At 49.4% G+C, this 16,725-nt stretch overlaps 1 protein-coding gene across 2 annotated transcripts in view; it reads right to left on the bottom strand.

Moving 5' to 3' along the window:
• VPS13D (vacuolar protein sorting 13 homolog D) overlaps positions 1-16,725 on the bottom strand; it is a 2,738,381-nt gene that overhangs the window by 1,225,903 nt on the left and 1,495,753 nt on the right. For both annotated transcript variants that reach the window (XM_085608633.1, XM_085608634.1), the window contains exon 45: positions 4,574-4,724. In XM_085608633.1, the coding sequence (XP_085464759.1) occupies positions 4,574-4,724 (151 nt within the window). The remainder of the gene's footprint in view (positions 1-4,573; positions 4,725-16,725) is intronic.

Raw genomic sequence — 16,725 nt, 5'->3', positions numbered from 1 at the left:
CCGAATCCCACAAGCAAGAAGTGGCTCTGGCCGAGACACAAAGCATGTTAAGTGCCCGCAAGGCAGCACTAGAGGAGGCAACGATGTTGCGCCCCCAAGAATCCAACCACCGGGCCTCCCGAGACGGGGGAAACAACACCGATGGCAAGGAGGGAAAGGCGGTCTTCAAAAGAGGGCCCCTGGTAGTAGGGTGGAAGGAAAGGCAGACAGGATCATGCGGAGCAGGACGGTGGCGGTGCAGAAGTGGCTGGGGCACCGAGTCCCCCGTGGCAGGATGCCCCCAGGCCACCAAGAGAGAATTATGAAGCGAAGCCTCGAAGGGAAGAAGCAGCTCCCGTCCACCAGAGCCCTGATGGAGAACCTCCAGCAAATGATCTGTGGGGAAATGGGCAGCCGGATCACCCATGCGCAGGATTCCTGCAGCCGTGGAGAGAGCCCGGGCGAAGGCAGCACTCGCCTCCATAGGGCAATGCGGTGGGGAAAGCAATTCCTTCGTGGGCGACGGCTCTAAGCTAAGACGGGCAAACTCCCAACCCAACCGGAGGAAGGAAAGGCGAAGCTCGGAATGGGGGAAGGTTGCCCGACGAGTGGGGAACCTGAGGTGCCTCTGGTGAAGACTGCGGGCCTGGGGATGGCGAACAGCCATCCTTGGAAGACGCCGAGGAAAAAGCCACGATGCGGCGTCCCGTCTCCGGAGAAGATGAAACAAACAGTTGCCGAACCTCTGGAGAAGAGAGGGCGTCCGAAGACGAATCAACGACCAGAACGGCAGCACGGCGCCGTAGAGTCCGCCACCGGCGTCAGCTCAACGTCGACCGGCATCAGAGGGGACGCCGAAACGACCTCTGCCATGACACGCACCGCGGGAAAACAAGTCTGGGTCGGAGCCAGGGCGGCCAAGGAATGGTGCCGAAAAGGCATCGACTCGACCTCTGACGAGGCAGCCGCCTGCGTGGAGAGATGAGGGGGGCCTGGGGACACGCCCCGGCCACTAGCCGGCCCCTGCGGCACCGCCAGGGCTAGCAGCCGCCGGTGCCTAAGCGGCGTCAGCTTGACCTCGGACAGGGCCGCCGCCTGCCCAGAGGAGCAAGGGGGACTCTAGGACGAGCCTCGAGCCCCGGCAACCTCCCGCAACACCACAGGGACCCCCGCGGGGGTTTGCGGCGAGGCAGAGGCGCCGTGGTCCGAAGGAGGGAACCCCGGAGGGCGGCACCACATCTCCAGAACCTGGAGCCGAACCTGCCGGCGTCAGAGCCCAATCTGCCGGAGCCGCCGGCGACGCCGCAGAAGTCCCCGCACATGGCAAGGGATCCGCAGATGACCCAGGAAAACGAGGAGAAGAAGGAGGAGCCAAAAAGGCCTGCAAGGCCGCCGCATAGGCCTCTATCTGGGCTCTGGTCGCCCCTGCACCGGGGAACGGCGGGTAGGACGGCGACACGTGGGGCCGCACACCCCGTGGAGAACCCGCACCCCCCACAGGCCGGGGACCGGGCCTCGGGGACAAACTGCGACACTTACCAATAGGTGAGCGACGCCCTTGCGGCCTTGGAGAGGGATGATGTCGGAGACGGATGCGGCGGTTCTTGAAGCCTTCTGCAAGGGACGGACGCGGCGACGACGCCGACCTGGACATGCGGGCCGAGAGGAGTTTCATCCAGCGCTCCCGCCGGGACTTCATCTTCATCGTTGTTGATGTCATGAATCCCATATTTGGTGTCACAATAGCTGGTGAAATCAGTTATACAGAAAAAGAACTGTACCATAGAGGTTTAGGACAGAGAGCAGCAGGAGATCAAATTTAGGTTCAAATAATGAAAAATACACAACCACCCATTTAGGGCTTATGAGAGGCAGTGGGAGAGTAATGATTAATGTGCAGGAAGATATGCAGAACATTCCTGAAGAATACTCCCTACTGCAGATTTTTATGTTAATCACCTATCAAACATTTGTTTAAAGCTGTTTGGCTGAGGTGCAATAATTAGAATACGGTAAGTTACTTACCTTTACACCTCATTTTACAGTATTGGTTTCTTTTACTGATATGTAATTTGAAGATTCCCCCAAATCAAGCTGGGAATCCACCAGTAACACAAATATGAAATAGATTATTTCTTAAAGCAAAAATCCATGCTAAGGAGCTTTGTTTTGTTTTGAAAAGCAACCCTTTATACATAGCCCTCTGTCCTGCAGCAATAACTTCTTTTCTCAGATTCTCTATCACGTTTTGCAACAATGAAGTAATAGAAATGAGACAACTCATTGGGAGACTGGGAGTATCTTGAATATGTCCTTCTGCAAGAAGTTGTTCAGAGGATGGAGATCTACAATAGGAGACGAGGGAACAAGGAATTAGTGGGAGTGATAGCTAGTCCCTACCTGCCGGCCGGAACGCTCTCTATGTCTACTGTAGTCAAAGAGCCTGCACGTCCTGGAGTAAACATGAATAGGTGTTCTTCTAAATGATGCTCTGATGTAGGTGTAAGCTTTGGTGGGTCGACAAGGAACAGCAGGGCATAGCCTTGTTGAACAATCTAAAGGACCCACCTGCTGGATGTGACAGTTAGCAATTTTTGGAGGAAATGTTTGATCCTGCCCCCACAGGGTGATAGTGTGCCACTAGAGGCAAACTAAAGCTGCTTTAAGGCTGATGTAGCCTGGTCACTGTCCGATTTTTGCCCTACCCAAACAGGACTGGTATACCTGTTGTACAGGTGCTGGGCCTTCACGTTGCATGTACGCCAACTCTCTGGGGTAGTATGGGCGAAGATGCTGAGGGTGCTGTCTTGCCGGAGTGGAAAGGATTAAGTAGAGTGCTGTGGTTTCTTTCTTTGAAGCGCTTCAATGATTAATATTCCTTATTGCCAACATGCATCAAATGGCATATACATCAAACAGGCCTGCACATCACCAGAGAAGTCCGTAGATCTCAAGAGTGACACTGAACCACTAGCCCCGATTGCTCTGCCCAAAGTCATTAGTGTCCAGTCCAGAATGAATTAGGTATTTGGTCACTTCCTGATCATTCTGGATGGTATGAGCAAAGTTGATCCAAAATTCTTCAGGTCTACTGACAAGATCTCGCCAACTGCGTCCTATAACGCATGGGAATATCTTCCCCGCAAACCGCTGGCATTGTCTGACTGGAGGACAAGGTTCAGCGAGGAAAGCCTTATTCTTTTCAACTGTGTCTGGGGGAGTTGTAGGAAATAAACTGGAGGTCACCCTAGTGGTGGAAGCCTGAACCGCCAAACCTTCTGCAGCAGGATGCTGTGTCAGGAGGTCATAGTCACCTGGCACTGGGGCCTGTGGCACCGTGGATACCTGCCTGTTCACCGATGGGCAGGAATAAGGCATAGACCAGGTGCCCATTAGGCTGTCTGCCAATGCTTTACTGAATTGTTGCGAGGATCAGAGGAGGGTTGTAAAACCTCAGTTAACACATTCATTTTGACTTCCACACTTAGAAGCTGTTAAGTCTAATTTCTCCGTTGCCCATCTAATTTTACAGCAAAAAGGCACTATCTTCCATTGAACACAACCCAGTGTCCTGGAAAATGTCCAACCTTCTACCTGCAGGTTGTCATCATCACATTGTTGGGGAAAATAATAACTATCATCTCCTTTGTTATTTTCACTGGCTAGCTGACTGATCACAGTCAAAACCGAAAAGCTACTGGAGTGCTACTTTACGTCAAAGGCCTAGTTCTATCTAAGTCAGAATGTACTGGAAGGCATGGGTATGACATTGGGACGTGACCTCAGTCGGAGGCAAGATGAGTTCAGTTCTTAGTTTGATAAGACTATAAGAACAGGGTCTTCATCTGGCAGACTCAGTTCAGCTTTGATGGCAAAGGGACTGATGTGGATTGGAAACCGGCTCAGACTTCGGAGCAGAACCTGAGACAGATTCAGGAAACACAGTTGGTGCAGATCAGCCAGCAGTAACTCAAATAGAGAACTACTCAGATCCTTGGGGACCAACGGCATGCCAAAGGTAGTCGGGAGAATGCCAAAGACTCACAACACTGCTTCTCTAAAGGTCTCAATCTGCTGCAACATCGCCAATGGATCTGTAAAGTCAGGGTGTATCAGGATCAGTTGCAGAATCAGCAGATGCCTGAAACTTTAGTGTTACATTTTCATAAGGCTTTGGCTGTCAATAAATGGAACTCCCCCTTCAGGAGTCGACAAACACCATTGATACAGTGGGTAAACATCTATTATCGACCCATGCAACACCTGAATGCTTTAAAACCTAATATGTGTGGAGGGAAAAGATGTAAGAATACATGTGAAATACAAATGAAGTAAGTTCCAAGCCATTGGCATCTGTAGCACGCAGGGTGCTGATACTGTTGGCACAACTATGAAAGTGTCTCTCTAATGATTCTAATAGGACCCTAGTAGGATTTCAAAATTAGAGTCCAGTTTGATTCATGGAGATATTTTAAAAGGCAAGGATAACTGAGATTATAGCTAACCTGCCCTCCACCCTTACATTCAACACAGTGCTGATCACTTTCTCAAGAAGAAATTGCAGAGAACAAAACAACCAGTGGATTAGTCTTACTGTCAGGAGCCGATGGGCTGTCCAGTCTCAGTTCCATTGGAGTGTCTAATTTGTTTTTCACAATCAATGCAGAACGAACTGTTATAACCTTCCGAGCACTCCCTTCCATGGTGACAGCAAACACCACCCGAACTGGAGGCAATGAAGAAAACTGGAAAAATATCACATTAAAGGGTCATTTTTAAAGTATATTAATAAACAATGAAATGCTTTATTTCAAAACATCATGGATCAAAATGTAGGTATGTGACCAGTATAATAATAGTTCCTGCCAGTTGTCAAATAAAAGGTAGGTACTACAATATTGTAAAATTTCATATTTTGTTGACCAAGTGAACACAATCAATTATAATTAAAGGTTGACTGTTTATCAGTTTTAATGGTACTGATTCTCACTTTTACATATTTCATTTCAACTTACAATAAATTTTTATTAAATAAAAGATGCCAACATACAATAAATGTTCATTAAATAAAAATAAATACTGAATACTATGTTGCTCTTAAATCTCCTGTTGGCTTTCCTCATAATTCTAAATACAATCTGCCTTCTGAATGTATGGAAAATTCTAAACAAGATTACAAACCATAAAAAGGTACATGTTCTGCATTGAGTGTCTAGAGAAACAGATTAAAACACATAGAAAGAATGATGTGTCTACAGGAAACTATCTGACTGTTTGTGCGACAAATGGCTTACAGCTTTCCTCCATGTGAGGAAATGAGGTGTATTATATGGTGTGGTTGTTCCACTTCATGGTGCAATCACTTATCAACCCCAGTAGGTCCAGAAGATTTAGTCTGTCAAACCCTCAGCTCAATCCCGGTAGCTGTAGCACTGAGCAGCAAGATTTACTCAGAGGAACTAGTGTAAAGCATGTAAACAGCACCAAAACAACTGAAGAAGAAATCGACACAACACTCAAGAAAACTGACACCAATTTATAAATTTAAACACCAAAACTTAAAAGATCTACTGGAGAGTTCCAGAGATACTGATTTTACAAGAAATAATAAATCAAAGCATTTTCTCTCAACTGGGAACAAGCCTTGGCAAATTCAACGAATTTGACACTTACAAGACTTTTCAAGGAAAACTTGTGTATGTGTCAGTGTGGTTGGGTAGAAGTACTTAGTGTGACTATCTCCAGTAGGGAGCTAGTCAGGGGGACCAGCAAGGTCCTTAGAAACAGTTACCTCCACAGACGAAGCAGTCCTCAAACAGTTCCAGGCACTTTACCAGCATTGCAATAGATTCCTATGGAGTAGTCCTAATGCAACGGATGAAGGATGCTGAAGATTCTCCAAGGATGCAGTTGATGCAACGCGTTCGACGGGGGTCTTCCTGCGGATATTTCTCGGTCTATGAAGATGATGGGGCTCTCCAGGTTGCAGGGTCGACTTCCCATGAGCTCCTCGCTGGTCTGGCTGAAGTCCAATCGCCAATGGACTACCAGTTGCCCGATGTTTTGGTCACAGGCCAATCCTTCCTGGGTAGATAAATCGCCATCTGAGGGTCCCAGCAAATCTCCAACAGCACTCAGGGGCTCAGCAAACTCGGTTGCAACTCTGTGCATCGGGTATTGATCCTGCACGGCAGAGGTTGTAGCGGCATTAACATGTTTGGTTACCAACATGCCCCAGCAGACTTCTTCAGCTGCTGTGTCCCTGTGGAGCGAACAGGTGGCCAGTCGGCTATCCCTTGAAGTCTCTTGGCTTGGATGAGCTCTGGAGAAACCTTCTAATGGAGCAGGACAAGGCAGGCAAAGTCCCTTCGCTAACCAGCAGGTGCAGTTTTCTTTGGTGCAACCTCTCTTTGCTGGTGCCTCGGTGTAGCAGGGTGGTCCTCCTTCAGTCCTTCTTACTGTCAGTAGAGATCTGAGGTCTGGGTGCAAATGGTGCCCCTTTTATGCTTGGAAAATGCCCTTAGGGCAGGAAGGTTCGCTCCCACTTGGTGACCACTTATGGTGGACAGTGGCATCTGGCTATCCCTAGATGCACCATTCTGTCCACTCCCAAGATGGTGAGGCCCCTCTCTCGGTGCTCAGCTCCCCCTAGCTCACCTGTGGGGTGTGGCTACATCAGGGTACACACCCCTGGGGAAATCAAATTGTCAACTGGCTTACCCTAGCTGCTCCCCATGGCAGTCTGTTTGCATAAACAACTGGGTATGCTAGAAAATTGGACTCTGTTGCAGTATCCCTCACTTTTTGCCTGGCATCTGATGCAACTTTGACTGAAGGTGTGCTGGGTTCCTGCTAACTAGGTCCCTAGTACCATTGTTCTTTCCCTGAACTGCACCACTGTTCCAGATTTGGCACCCCTTTGGTACCCAGGACCTTGGAACTAAAGAGGGTCCCGAATGGCTGCAGCACAAATTGTGCCATCCTAAGGGACCCCTCACCAAGCTCATGCAAACTGCCATTGCATTTTGTTTAGCAGGAGCAAGGTTCAAAGGATTACATGACCTGAACAGGACCCATATTCAGTATTCCAAAGGTAGGATTGCCTGTCAAGTGGCAACACCCCGAATGCCACCAGGTAACTGAAGAAGTAGTTCAAGAGAGAAAGACAATGCCTAATGAACAAGTTACTTACCTTCGGTAACGATGTATCTGTAAGAAACATTAGTTAGTTAGATTCCTCACCACCCCACCCATCCTCCCCACTCTGCAAACTGATATCTAGGGTTAAGGTCATCCCTTTCAGGGCCCTAGATTCATGGCACCAGTGTCGGTCTTTTGCATGGCTCTGCATTCCTGGTGCGGAAAGCTATGTACAAGAACTGACGTCAGCGCACGAGGGCGGCGTCTGAGTACTCTGACGACGTCATCCCGGCGATCACGATGCCGACGACGGACGTGGAGCCGCAGACGACGCCTAGCGACGCGCAAGGGGTATTGCTACAAAAATCTTTCCGGATCCAGTCTGACGCCTGGGGATATTCTAAGGTGAGGAATCTAACTAACGTGTTTCTTTCAGATGAGTTTGTGTTTTTTTATGCCCAGAAAATAGTTATCTAGGATTTTGGTTGTTTTTTTATTGTGAGCATCTGTATTCAAGCCTGATGTACCAGAAAATACAGTTGACACATGTTTTGCCCAAAGTGGCTGGCACGTCCACGTCTTTCTCAAGGCTGATGACCATACAAACAAGAGCCATAACTGTGCAGTCAAGCAATTCACATGGTGATTAGTTATTAAGAAAATCAAAAACACAAAAAAGAAAATATTCAAATTGCACAGAACAAATGAAGAAAAAAGAAAGGAAAGGAAGGCAAGAGAACTAGTCAGAGAGAAATGGAAAAGAGAGGGAGTAGGGAAGGAAAAAAAGAATACAGTTTTAATTATATTTTTTAAATTGACCATATTGTATACTCGTTATTGTTTAGTCACATGAAAGGGCTAAATAGACATAGTGTGTCGAAGTCATGTCTTGTTTATAGTTTATTAGTGACAAGTAGGAGAAAAAACACATGATAAGATATCAAAACTGGAAACCAGAAGAAATTTCAAATTTAGGAGGGGAAACAGCTAATAGTGGAACCAGCTATTTGAGAAAACTTAAAAGAACATGGAACATTTTACCATGAGGAGAGCGTGATGTGTAGTTTTTTTTTTAGGGAGAAAAGAGGAACAGTAACTCACCAAAGTTAAAAGTGAAGTGAAAGAACCGATGCAGCCTCTTTTTGGGTGACCCCACTTCATCGTAGCGTGCCAGCTACCCCAGCATCCCTGCTCATGGTAGAACCTGGGCAGTTCCCGAAGAACTGCTGGTAGTACTTTGGATTTTGGCCCACTACGACTCCAAACCCTAAAGATGAACCCCTGGAGCAGACTGTACCTACCTTTATGTAACATTGACTTTTCCTCCCATAGGGTTGCATGGTGCGTAAAAGTGCACAGGTTTGAACGCTTTCCTTACCTGTGAATTTTGCTATCGAAAACAGTACTTAAATTTGAGCTAATTTCTTAGTTTTCTAATTTGGACTCTGATTTATTCTTTGAGTGTGAGCCTCATTTATTGCATCTGTGAGTACAACAAATGCTTAGCACTACCCTCTGATAAGCCTAACTGCTCGCCCACACTACCACAAAAGAGAGTGTTGGTATTATCTACTTAAGCCTCTGTACACCAATTGGGGACTTACTAGATTCTCTGCACAGTGTACTTTTTAGTACACTATATAGAGAGCCATCTTCCTACATTGGTGGATCAGCAGTGGGGGTCAACAACTTTGCGTTTGCTGATACCACTTGGTCAATAAGTGACTACAAAAGTAAGACTAAAAACTGCCTTTAGTTAGAATTGCATTTTTCTCAATTGGTTGAATTTTTTCAAAATTCCTAAAATTAACTGTTAGGGCCTTGGTTAAGTCCCTGAAGTTTAGAACGGTTTATAATTTAAAAACATACTTTAGTTAGGTCTGAAAATCGTGTGTTAGGATTTTTTCTGACTCTAAAAAGGTCCCAACTTTAGTATGATGATTGCTTCATGGGATATGGCTAAGGAGCTCAATCTTACCCCTTACCTGCAGCTGAAATATGCTCAGTTAAGGACCCTCTGTAAAAGGTACAAAATAAAAACTGGCTCACACCCTACCACCGCAACACTTCAGAAGCTGTTGGCAGAGTATGATCTGACCAATCCTTCAGATGTGGCCGCCAACCCTGAGAACCAGGGTGGAATGAGTGAGGAGGAAGACCCAGATATGCCCTCACTCGAAGGAGAGGATTTAGAACCCCTACCTCACGACCGACCCACTGTGCCACGAGCATCTGCCTCTAGTGAGAATGGTTCAGGTCGCTCAAGGTACACTGAAGAGCTTGCAGAGGAAGAGGTCCTTCTGGAAAGATTCTCCCGAAGAATAGCCCTGGAGGACAAGATACTGGCCATAGAAAGGGCAACAGAAAACATGGGTTTAGCATCCATGAATGGTGGCAGCAGCATAATACCAAGGGATAGAGAGGAAACCTTTGACCCTTAAATTCCCAAAGGGATTGTCCCAAAATATACAGATGGTGATGACATCACAAAATTGTATGCAGCGTTCGAGAGAGCTTGCAGCATGAGGAAGGTCAGCCACATACATTGGTGCACTCTCCTATGAGAACTGTTCTCTGGTAAGTGCAGGAAAAAACTCCTGACACTGAACGAGGCAGAGGCTGAGTCCTATGCTCAAATGAAGGGTACCCTGATTGGGGGCTTTGGACTCACCACTGAAGAATATAGAATTAAATTCAGTGGGACTAAAAAATCCTTGAGTCAGTCCTGAGTTGATTTTGCAGATTTTTCGGTAAAGACACTAGGTGGTTGGTTACAAGGAAGTCAGATGAATAACTATGATGGGCTGTATAATTTAAATTATGAAAGAACATCTGTTGATTAACTGTGTTTCTGAAAAGTTGCATCAATACCTGGTGGACCTGGGGCCAGTGTCTCCATAAGAGTTGGGAAGAAGGATGATCACTGGGTGAAAACTAGAGTGCCTAAGATAAGTCATTGAGGGGGTAACCAAAAGAAAGGCAAAAAAGCCACCCAAAAGGTGGACCACTCTAAAGATAAAGAAAAGGAGTCTTTTGTAGGCCCTCAATAACCTGGCCAGGAGGGTGGGCCCCGAGACACTTCATAAAACAAAAGTGGTTCCATGGGTAAGAACTGGGACCCCATGAAGACTTGGTGCCTTAACTGTAATCAGGCAAGGCACCAGACCAAGGACTCTTTTTGTCCTAAAGTACAAGTTACTTACCTTCGATAACGATGTATCTGGTAGAGACGATTCTAGCCGCAGATTCCTTAACGTAGAATTATCCCAAGGCGTGGGACTGGACCTGGAAAACTTTCTTTGCCCCAGCATCTCTGCTCGCTGGGGGGCGGTACCACGAGACTCCGCCCTGATGTCGTACGCGGGCGTGACGTCAGCGAGGTCACATAAGCCCCATCCCGGCGCGCTGACATCAGTTTTCTTCGGAGAAATTTTCCGCGCCACAACGTGGAGCCATCACAAAGAAAACTGTGGAGAGTATGGGTACAGTGTGCGAAAAATCTGTGAAACAGAAAAGAGAGAAACGAAAGGTGAGGAACAGCACCAGTTGGAAAAGTGCCAAGCACTAAGGCATAAAAAGCCATAGCATGAAAGCCATAGCAGTGAAAGAGCAGAGCACCGCTCTGAGGAACACCCTTGCAAGCTAAGGCGACAGCCTTCCAGGAGGCAGAGAGCATGTGAAAAACGCCATAGCAGAAGAGAGAGAGAGATTATGAGAGAGACTGCAATCACAATCCACCACAGTGAAGGGCAACAAGCCCGGAACAGAGGAAGAGCAGCAACCCACCCCCAGACTATCATGGAGGGCCGTATCCCCTGAAATGGGTAAGAGGCCGAGGTACAGGCAAAAAAAAAAAAACAACGTAGAGGACTGCCAAGGGATCAGAAACTCCAAGCAAGTAGAAGGGAGAAGAGTAAAAGTAGGCCCCTACACTGGAGAAAAAAACAGAGGGACGCAGAAGCACACATGAACCAACCGACCATGTGTGAGAAGTTGGCCTGGCATATGCTGTCCTCTAGTTATAGGGGACACCTTGCACCAGTCCAATTCTACTCTTAAGGTGATAGGTTAAAAGACAACCTTTAAAGAAAGCTATCCTAGTGGTAGCTGTGGAGAGCAGCCTTCAGGCTAAGTCTTGAAGGAGTGTTAAGCTTATTGTTTTACCATGGATAACCTCTTGAATGACCAAATGAAAGAGTAGTCCACACAGGTATATATTCAAAATATATGTATTTATTCTAAGAACAAATCCCACTAGCCTCTTGTGAGGCTGGAGGTAAAGATACAATTCAATAAAGCATTTATAACAACAATAAATAGCACTGGAATCACAGGGCCCCAGGGGGGTACCAAACCATATATTAAAAAAGTGGTATAAGAACCACGAAAGTTCTGCAGACAGTGCCTAGGGCACTTAGGATCGCTGGCCCCTTACGAAACCACCCAAGGTAGTGAGAAAGGGGACCCACGGGAAGCGTGTGCAGTGTTTAAACTACAGTCGGGATCCCTATTAAACCCTATGGGAAATGTCGCGGTTGGAAATTGCAAGAATCTAGACACTTCTAGCAGGAGTTCAAGTTCGGGAGTTTAGAGTTAAGCTCTTGGAGGGCCCACACCCACGATAGTACCGAGGTACCACTGTTACCTGCCCCAGGGAAGCCGGGTGCATAGGTCGTTTTCGGTGTCGGGTCCATGTCTCATTTTCAATGGAAAAATGTGAAGAACTGCTGCTGGCGTGAAGCGTCGTCGATGTCGTGCAGATTGAAGATGTAGATCTTGAAGGTAAGGACCTGAAAGCAGAGGGGACAGAGTCTGGGTCACTAGCCAGTGACCAGGGGCCTTTGGAGAAAGAGCCCTTCAATGTCGGGTGTTTTCAGGTTGAAGACGGGTAGCTTGGATCAGCAGCCACGGCTCCAGGAGGCTTCAAGGAAGGCCAGCTTCTGGAGGGCAACTGTCCCACGAAGGATGAAGGCCGCTGCGGTGTTAGTGTCTGGATTGGATCCACTAAGCCTTGGCAACCGCAACCCACGCAAGAATCAGAAAACAGCTACGGTGCAGACCCACGAGGCCTGAGCGAGGTCTCCAGCGAGGAGACTGTAGAGCAGGCCTGGAGCAACCAGAGGAGCCCTTGAAAGTAAAGATTGACCTCCGCTAGGGCCCACCAGTCGAGAGACAAGGGACCGCGGGAGGCAGCAATTTGGAGTGCGTAAAGATGAGCCCACGGGTCGCTGGAGTGGGCTGGAGTGTCGTCCTTTGGCACAAGTGATGCTGAGAGATTGGCTCAATGATGGGCCAAAGCACAACTTCCCCACTGGTCGGGTTCGTGTGCTGTGCAAGAGGTGGCCGGTGTCCTGGGGTATTGGGTATCTCGGCACCCACGGGGTCCACGGTGGTGAGCTTTGCTGTGCACACTCACTGTCCTCTGGGATGCTTGGGAACCCAACTCAAGGTAGGCAGAAGTCTTCGTTGTCCGTAGGAGCAGCGGTGTTCCAACCGGGTTACTTGCAGTGTTTCAGGTGCCTGCCAAGCAGAGGGGTAACTCCTTTACCCCAAGGGAGATTTCTTCATTCAGCTGAGCGGCAGCTCGTCGAAGGTTCAAGTCTTTGAAGCAAAGTTCTCGTCCAAGATTAATCTGAGGCTCTGGGGACCCTGCACCCACCTTTATCCAGGGATTAGGGGAGTGTCTAAATCAGAGCCCACCAATGGGAGTTCAGGCGGGAAAGGGTGGCTACACCCTCTCCGCTTTGTGTGTTTCCCACCTGGGCAGGGGACAGGATGCCCCTGAACCGGTTTGAGGCGGTGTATGCAGAAGTAGGCACTGGAGAAGCCTACGTGCAAGTTTGAAAGACATCCTAAGGTGCACCCACCCAGTTCCAATCCACATAGTCTGTCTGGGGAGGTGGGGACACCTCCCTGCAACAAGATCCCTATTGTCCAGCTGCCGTGGCTGGAGTTCTGCCCAGCAACAGGCAGCCAGAATCGTGTGGGTGGCAGGTAGCATCCATTTTGTACTATGTGTGCTCTTTTAAATTGGTGTCTAAAATCTGCAGCTTTTACCATATCACCCCTCTAGCAGGGGGGAATCCTGCCCTCATTCCCATGCCTGGATTGGGGGTATGATTCCACGATGTTTGACACCAAACATGACATGGTTCTGTGCAGCCACTCTGAAGTTATCACGCTGTCGCGATTACTTATAATGCGGTTAAGAGTATATGGTATGGCTGCACTACAAACAAGCTCGCAATAGTTTTAATGAAGGTTGCAGAGGGGCCCTACTCAGGTAGGGGTTCCCCCTCACACATATCTCAGCACCCTGCCTTGAAAGATTAGCAAGGCCTGCCTTAGGGGTGACCTATGAGGATATATGTGTTGTATTTAAGTGGGATACAGGATACCTATATCCCTGTAAGGGGTGGTGTCAGTTTATATGGCTGTCCCAGGGGTGGCACAATAAGTGCTGCAGCCCCTGGTAGGCCTCTGAGGGACCCATGTCCTGGGTACCTAGGATACCATCAACAAGGGCTCACAGGGTGTCCTCAGTATCTAATTGGTATGTACCTAAAGTACTCACATCAGTTTAGAGGGGAAGCAGATAGGGTGAGGTCCTGGATAGCAGGGCCACAGCCTGGCTAGAGTAAAAAAAACAGTCAAAACATCAGCAAAAAGTTGGGGGCAACTCTGCAGTGGATGCCACTCTCCTACAGGTGGAACAATCAAGCAGAACGAAGCATCCTGCCCGGGAGGAAGCGAAGTGGACACCACAGAAGACAAGCCACCCGGAGGGAGGCGAGTGCAGAAAACCAAACTGAAGGTCCTCGCAGAACAGGGAGGAAGAGTGGGCCATGAAGGAATCTGCGGCTAGAATCGTCTCTACCAGATACATCATTACCGAAGGTAAGTAACTTGTTCATCTGATAGAGACTACTAGCCGCAGATTCCTTAACGTAGAATAGATACCCTAGCCATACCCATAGGGGAGAAGGGCCTGCGAAAGAACCTCTTCAGTAGGAAGAAACATAGGGCCCCAGCAGGGGACGTGTCACGGGGACAAGAAGGGCGGCCCAGCCCCTACCAAGCACAAGTAAGCAAGGCGAAGGGAAGACTAGGCGACCAGAAGCCCATCCAAGGTACAACTGCCACAACCCTCGGAGGGACAGACAGCCGCAGAGGAGCACCCAGGAGGAAAAGAACCACCCCAACTCCAGGGGAGTTGGGGTGGTTCCACCGTAGGAAAACACACAGCCATAGAGGACAGCTGAACAGGCATCAGCTGCAAGACAGCAGACAAGGCAGGAACGGCTTCACAGCCAAGAAGAGCAGACGGATGAAGAAAGGAACAGGTGCGCAAAACCCCAGCAGAACAAGAGGCAGGGGCACAAGGGAACACACCAAGTGCCACGGCGGTGGACCAGAACGAGCAGGCATGCACAGCCGGCAGCTGGCAGCTGGCAAGACCATGGAGCAGTGCACCCAGAACAAGCCAAGCGCAAGCCGAGGGCAGAGGCCCGGGAAAGTCAGAACAAGCCCCAAAGGGGGACCGTTCTATAGACACACACCGACCCACGAAGAGAAGTGGGACCAGCCAGAACAGAAGAGACACAGAGGATGGACCCAAGCCGCCAACTAGAACACAGGAAAGCCAGGAGAAACCGAGCCCCCCTGGAACACAAGACAGAGGACGAGGCCGAAACGCCAGACAGGAAAGCGGAAACGCCACAACACGACACCGCAGACAGCATGCCAGACTGGTCGAGCGATGTAGCGAACACCGAAATTACAGAACCTGGAGCAGTACACGCTGCGCCTGTACAAGATAAAAGAGACCGCACTAGCGGTATACAGTGATACCAGGACAGGCAGGGAACCCGAAAAAGGGGCGAACATACCATCCCAGCGCAAGACAGAGCTATGCAATAGCTACTAGTACCCCACATAGGGTATGATACGTCCCACGAAAACATGGGAACACCTCTTGGGGAAAAATCCCGCAGCAGAGGACAAGAACATAAAGGTAAGGTATGAAACGTCCCAAGGAAACATGGGAGCATCTCTTAGGGAAAAATCCCGCAGCAGAAGACAAGAACATAAGGACCTGCAGATAGAACCACAGACGGTTTGCCAATCAGCCAAACAAAAAACATACAGAAGGCCCAACCCGAGGACACATACGGGGAGCAAAGAACCACAAAAGCCAAAAGGGCTGTACCAGCAGCCAACAGCACACAAAGGGGTCAACCTAAGTACCCCAAAGGCACGCCAACCCACACAGAAGACACACACGGTCCAAATGAACCACTAGACACCCGAAAAAAGGGTGGGATAACGTTGCCCATAAAGCAGTAGAGAACCGACAAGCCAGACTACGGAGGGGGAGGAGGACGGAGCCCCGCAAGGAGCCGCTGAATGGCGGCATTCGCATAAGTGTTAAAAGCACCCCGTCAAAGGGCAAATCAACCAGACTCTCCCTAACGTTCTCAGGAAAAACGCTATCCCTCAGCCAAGCATGGCGAGGGAGAGCTACTGAACTAGCCATAGTGCGACAGAGAGTATCAGAAATGTCCAGGGCCGAACGAAGAATAAACGCGGCCAACTCCCAGCCATCTACCACATGGCGCCGCAGATCAGCGCAGACACCTTCCTGAGAGGCAGGAGACAGAAGGGCCTCCACAGAATCCCACAATCTGGAAGTAGCCCTGGCCAACACACAAATCGTGTTGAGCGTTCGCAAAGCAACACTAGAGGAAGCGAAGAGGTTACGCCCCCATGAATCCAACCACCGGGTCTCCCGTGACGGAGGAAACAACACCAAAGGTAAGGAAGGGAAAGGAGACTGCAGAAGAGGGCCCTGGGCAGAAGGGTGGAAAGAAAGGCAGACTGGATAATGCGGAGCAGGATGGTGGCGGTATAGGAGCGACTGGGGCACCGGATCCCCCGTGGCAGGACGCGCCCAGAAGAGAATTATGGAGCGAAGCTTCGAAGGGAAGAAGCAGCTCCCGTTCAACAGAGCCCTGATGGAGAACCTCAAGCAAACGGTCCGTAGGGAATGAGGTGGTGGGGCCACCCATGTGCAAAATGCAAGCAGCCGTGGAAAAGGCCCGGGCAAAGGCTGCACTCACCTCCGTAGGGCGTCATGGGGGGGAAAGCAATTCCTCAATGGGTGACGGCTGTAAACTAAGCCGGCCATCCCAGAGTCCAGCTGGAGGAAGAAATGGCCAGCCCCGGAACGATGGAAGATGCACGGACGAGTGGGGACTTGAGGTGCCTCCCTGGAAGACGCCGGGGAAAAGGCCACGTCGTGGCGACCCGTCTCCGGGAAAGAAGAGACAAAAAGCTGACGAACTTCCGGAGAGGAGGGGGCCTCAGGAGACGAGTCGACGACCCGGCGCCAGCACGGCGCCGTCGAGTCCGCCACAGGCGCAACGTCGTCTGGCTCCGGAGGGGACACCGAGACGACCTCCTTCACCACTTGCGCCCCAGGAGGATGGGGTGGAGCGAAATAACCCAACTCGACCTCCGACGAAGCAGCCACCTGCGTGGAGAGACGAGAGGGACCCGGGGACGCACCCCGGCCCCAAGCCAGCACCCACAGTGCTGCCACAGCCG

Source organism: Triturus cristatus, chromosome 1_2 (assembly GCF_964204655.1).
Source record: "Triturus cristatus chromosome 1_2, aTriCri1.1, whole genome shotgun sequence".
NCBI lineage: Eukaryota > Metazoa > Chordata > Amphibia > Caudata > Salamandridae > Triturus > Triturus cristatus.
The sequence above is the reverse complement of the archived record's forward strand: the minus strand, read 5'-3'. Positions and strand labels throughout refer to the sequence as shown.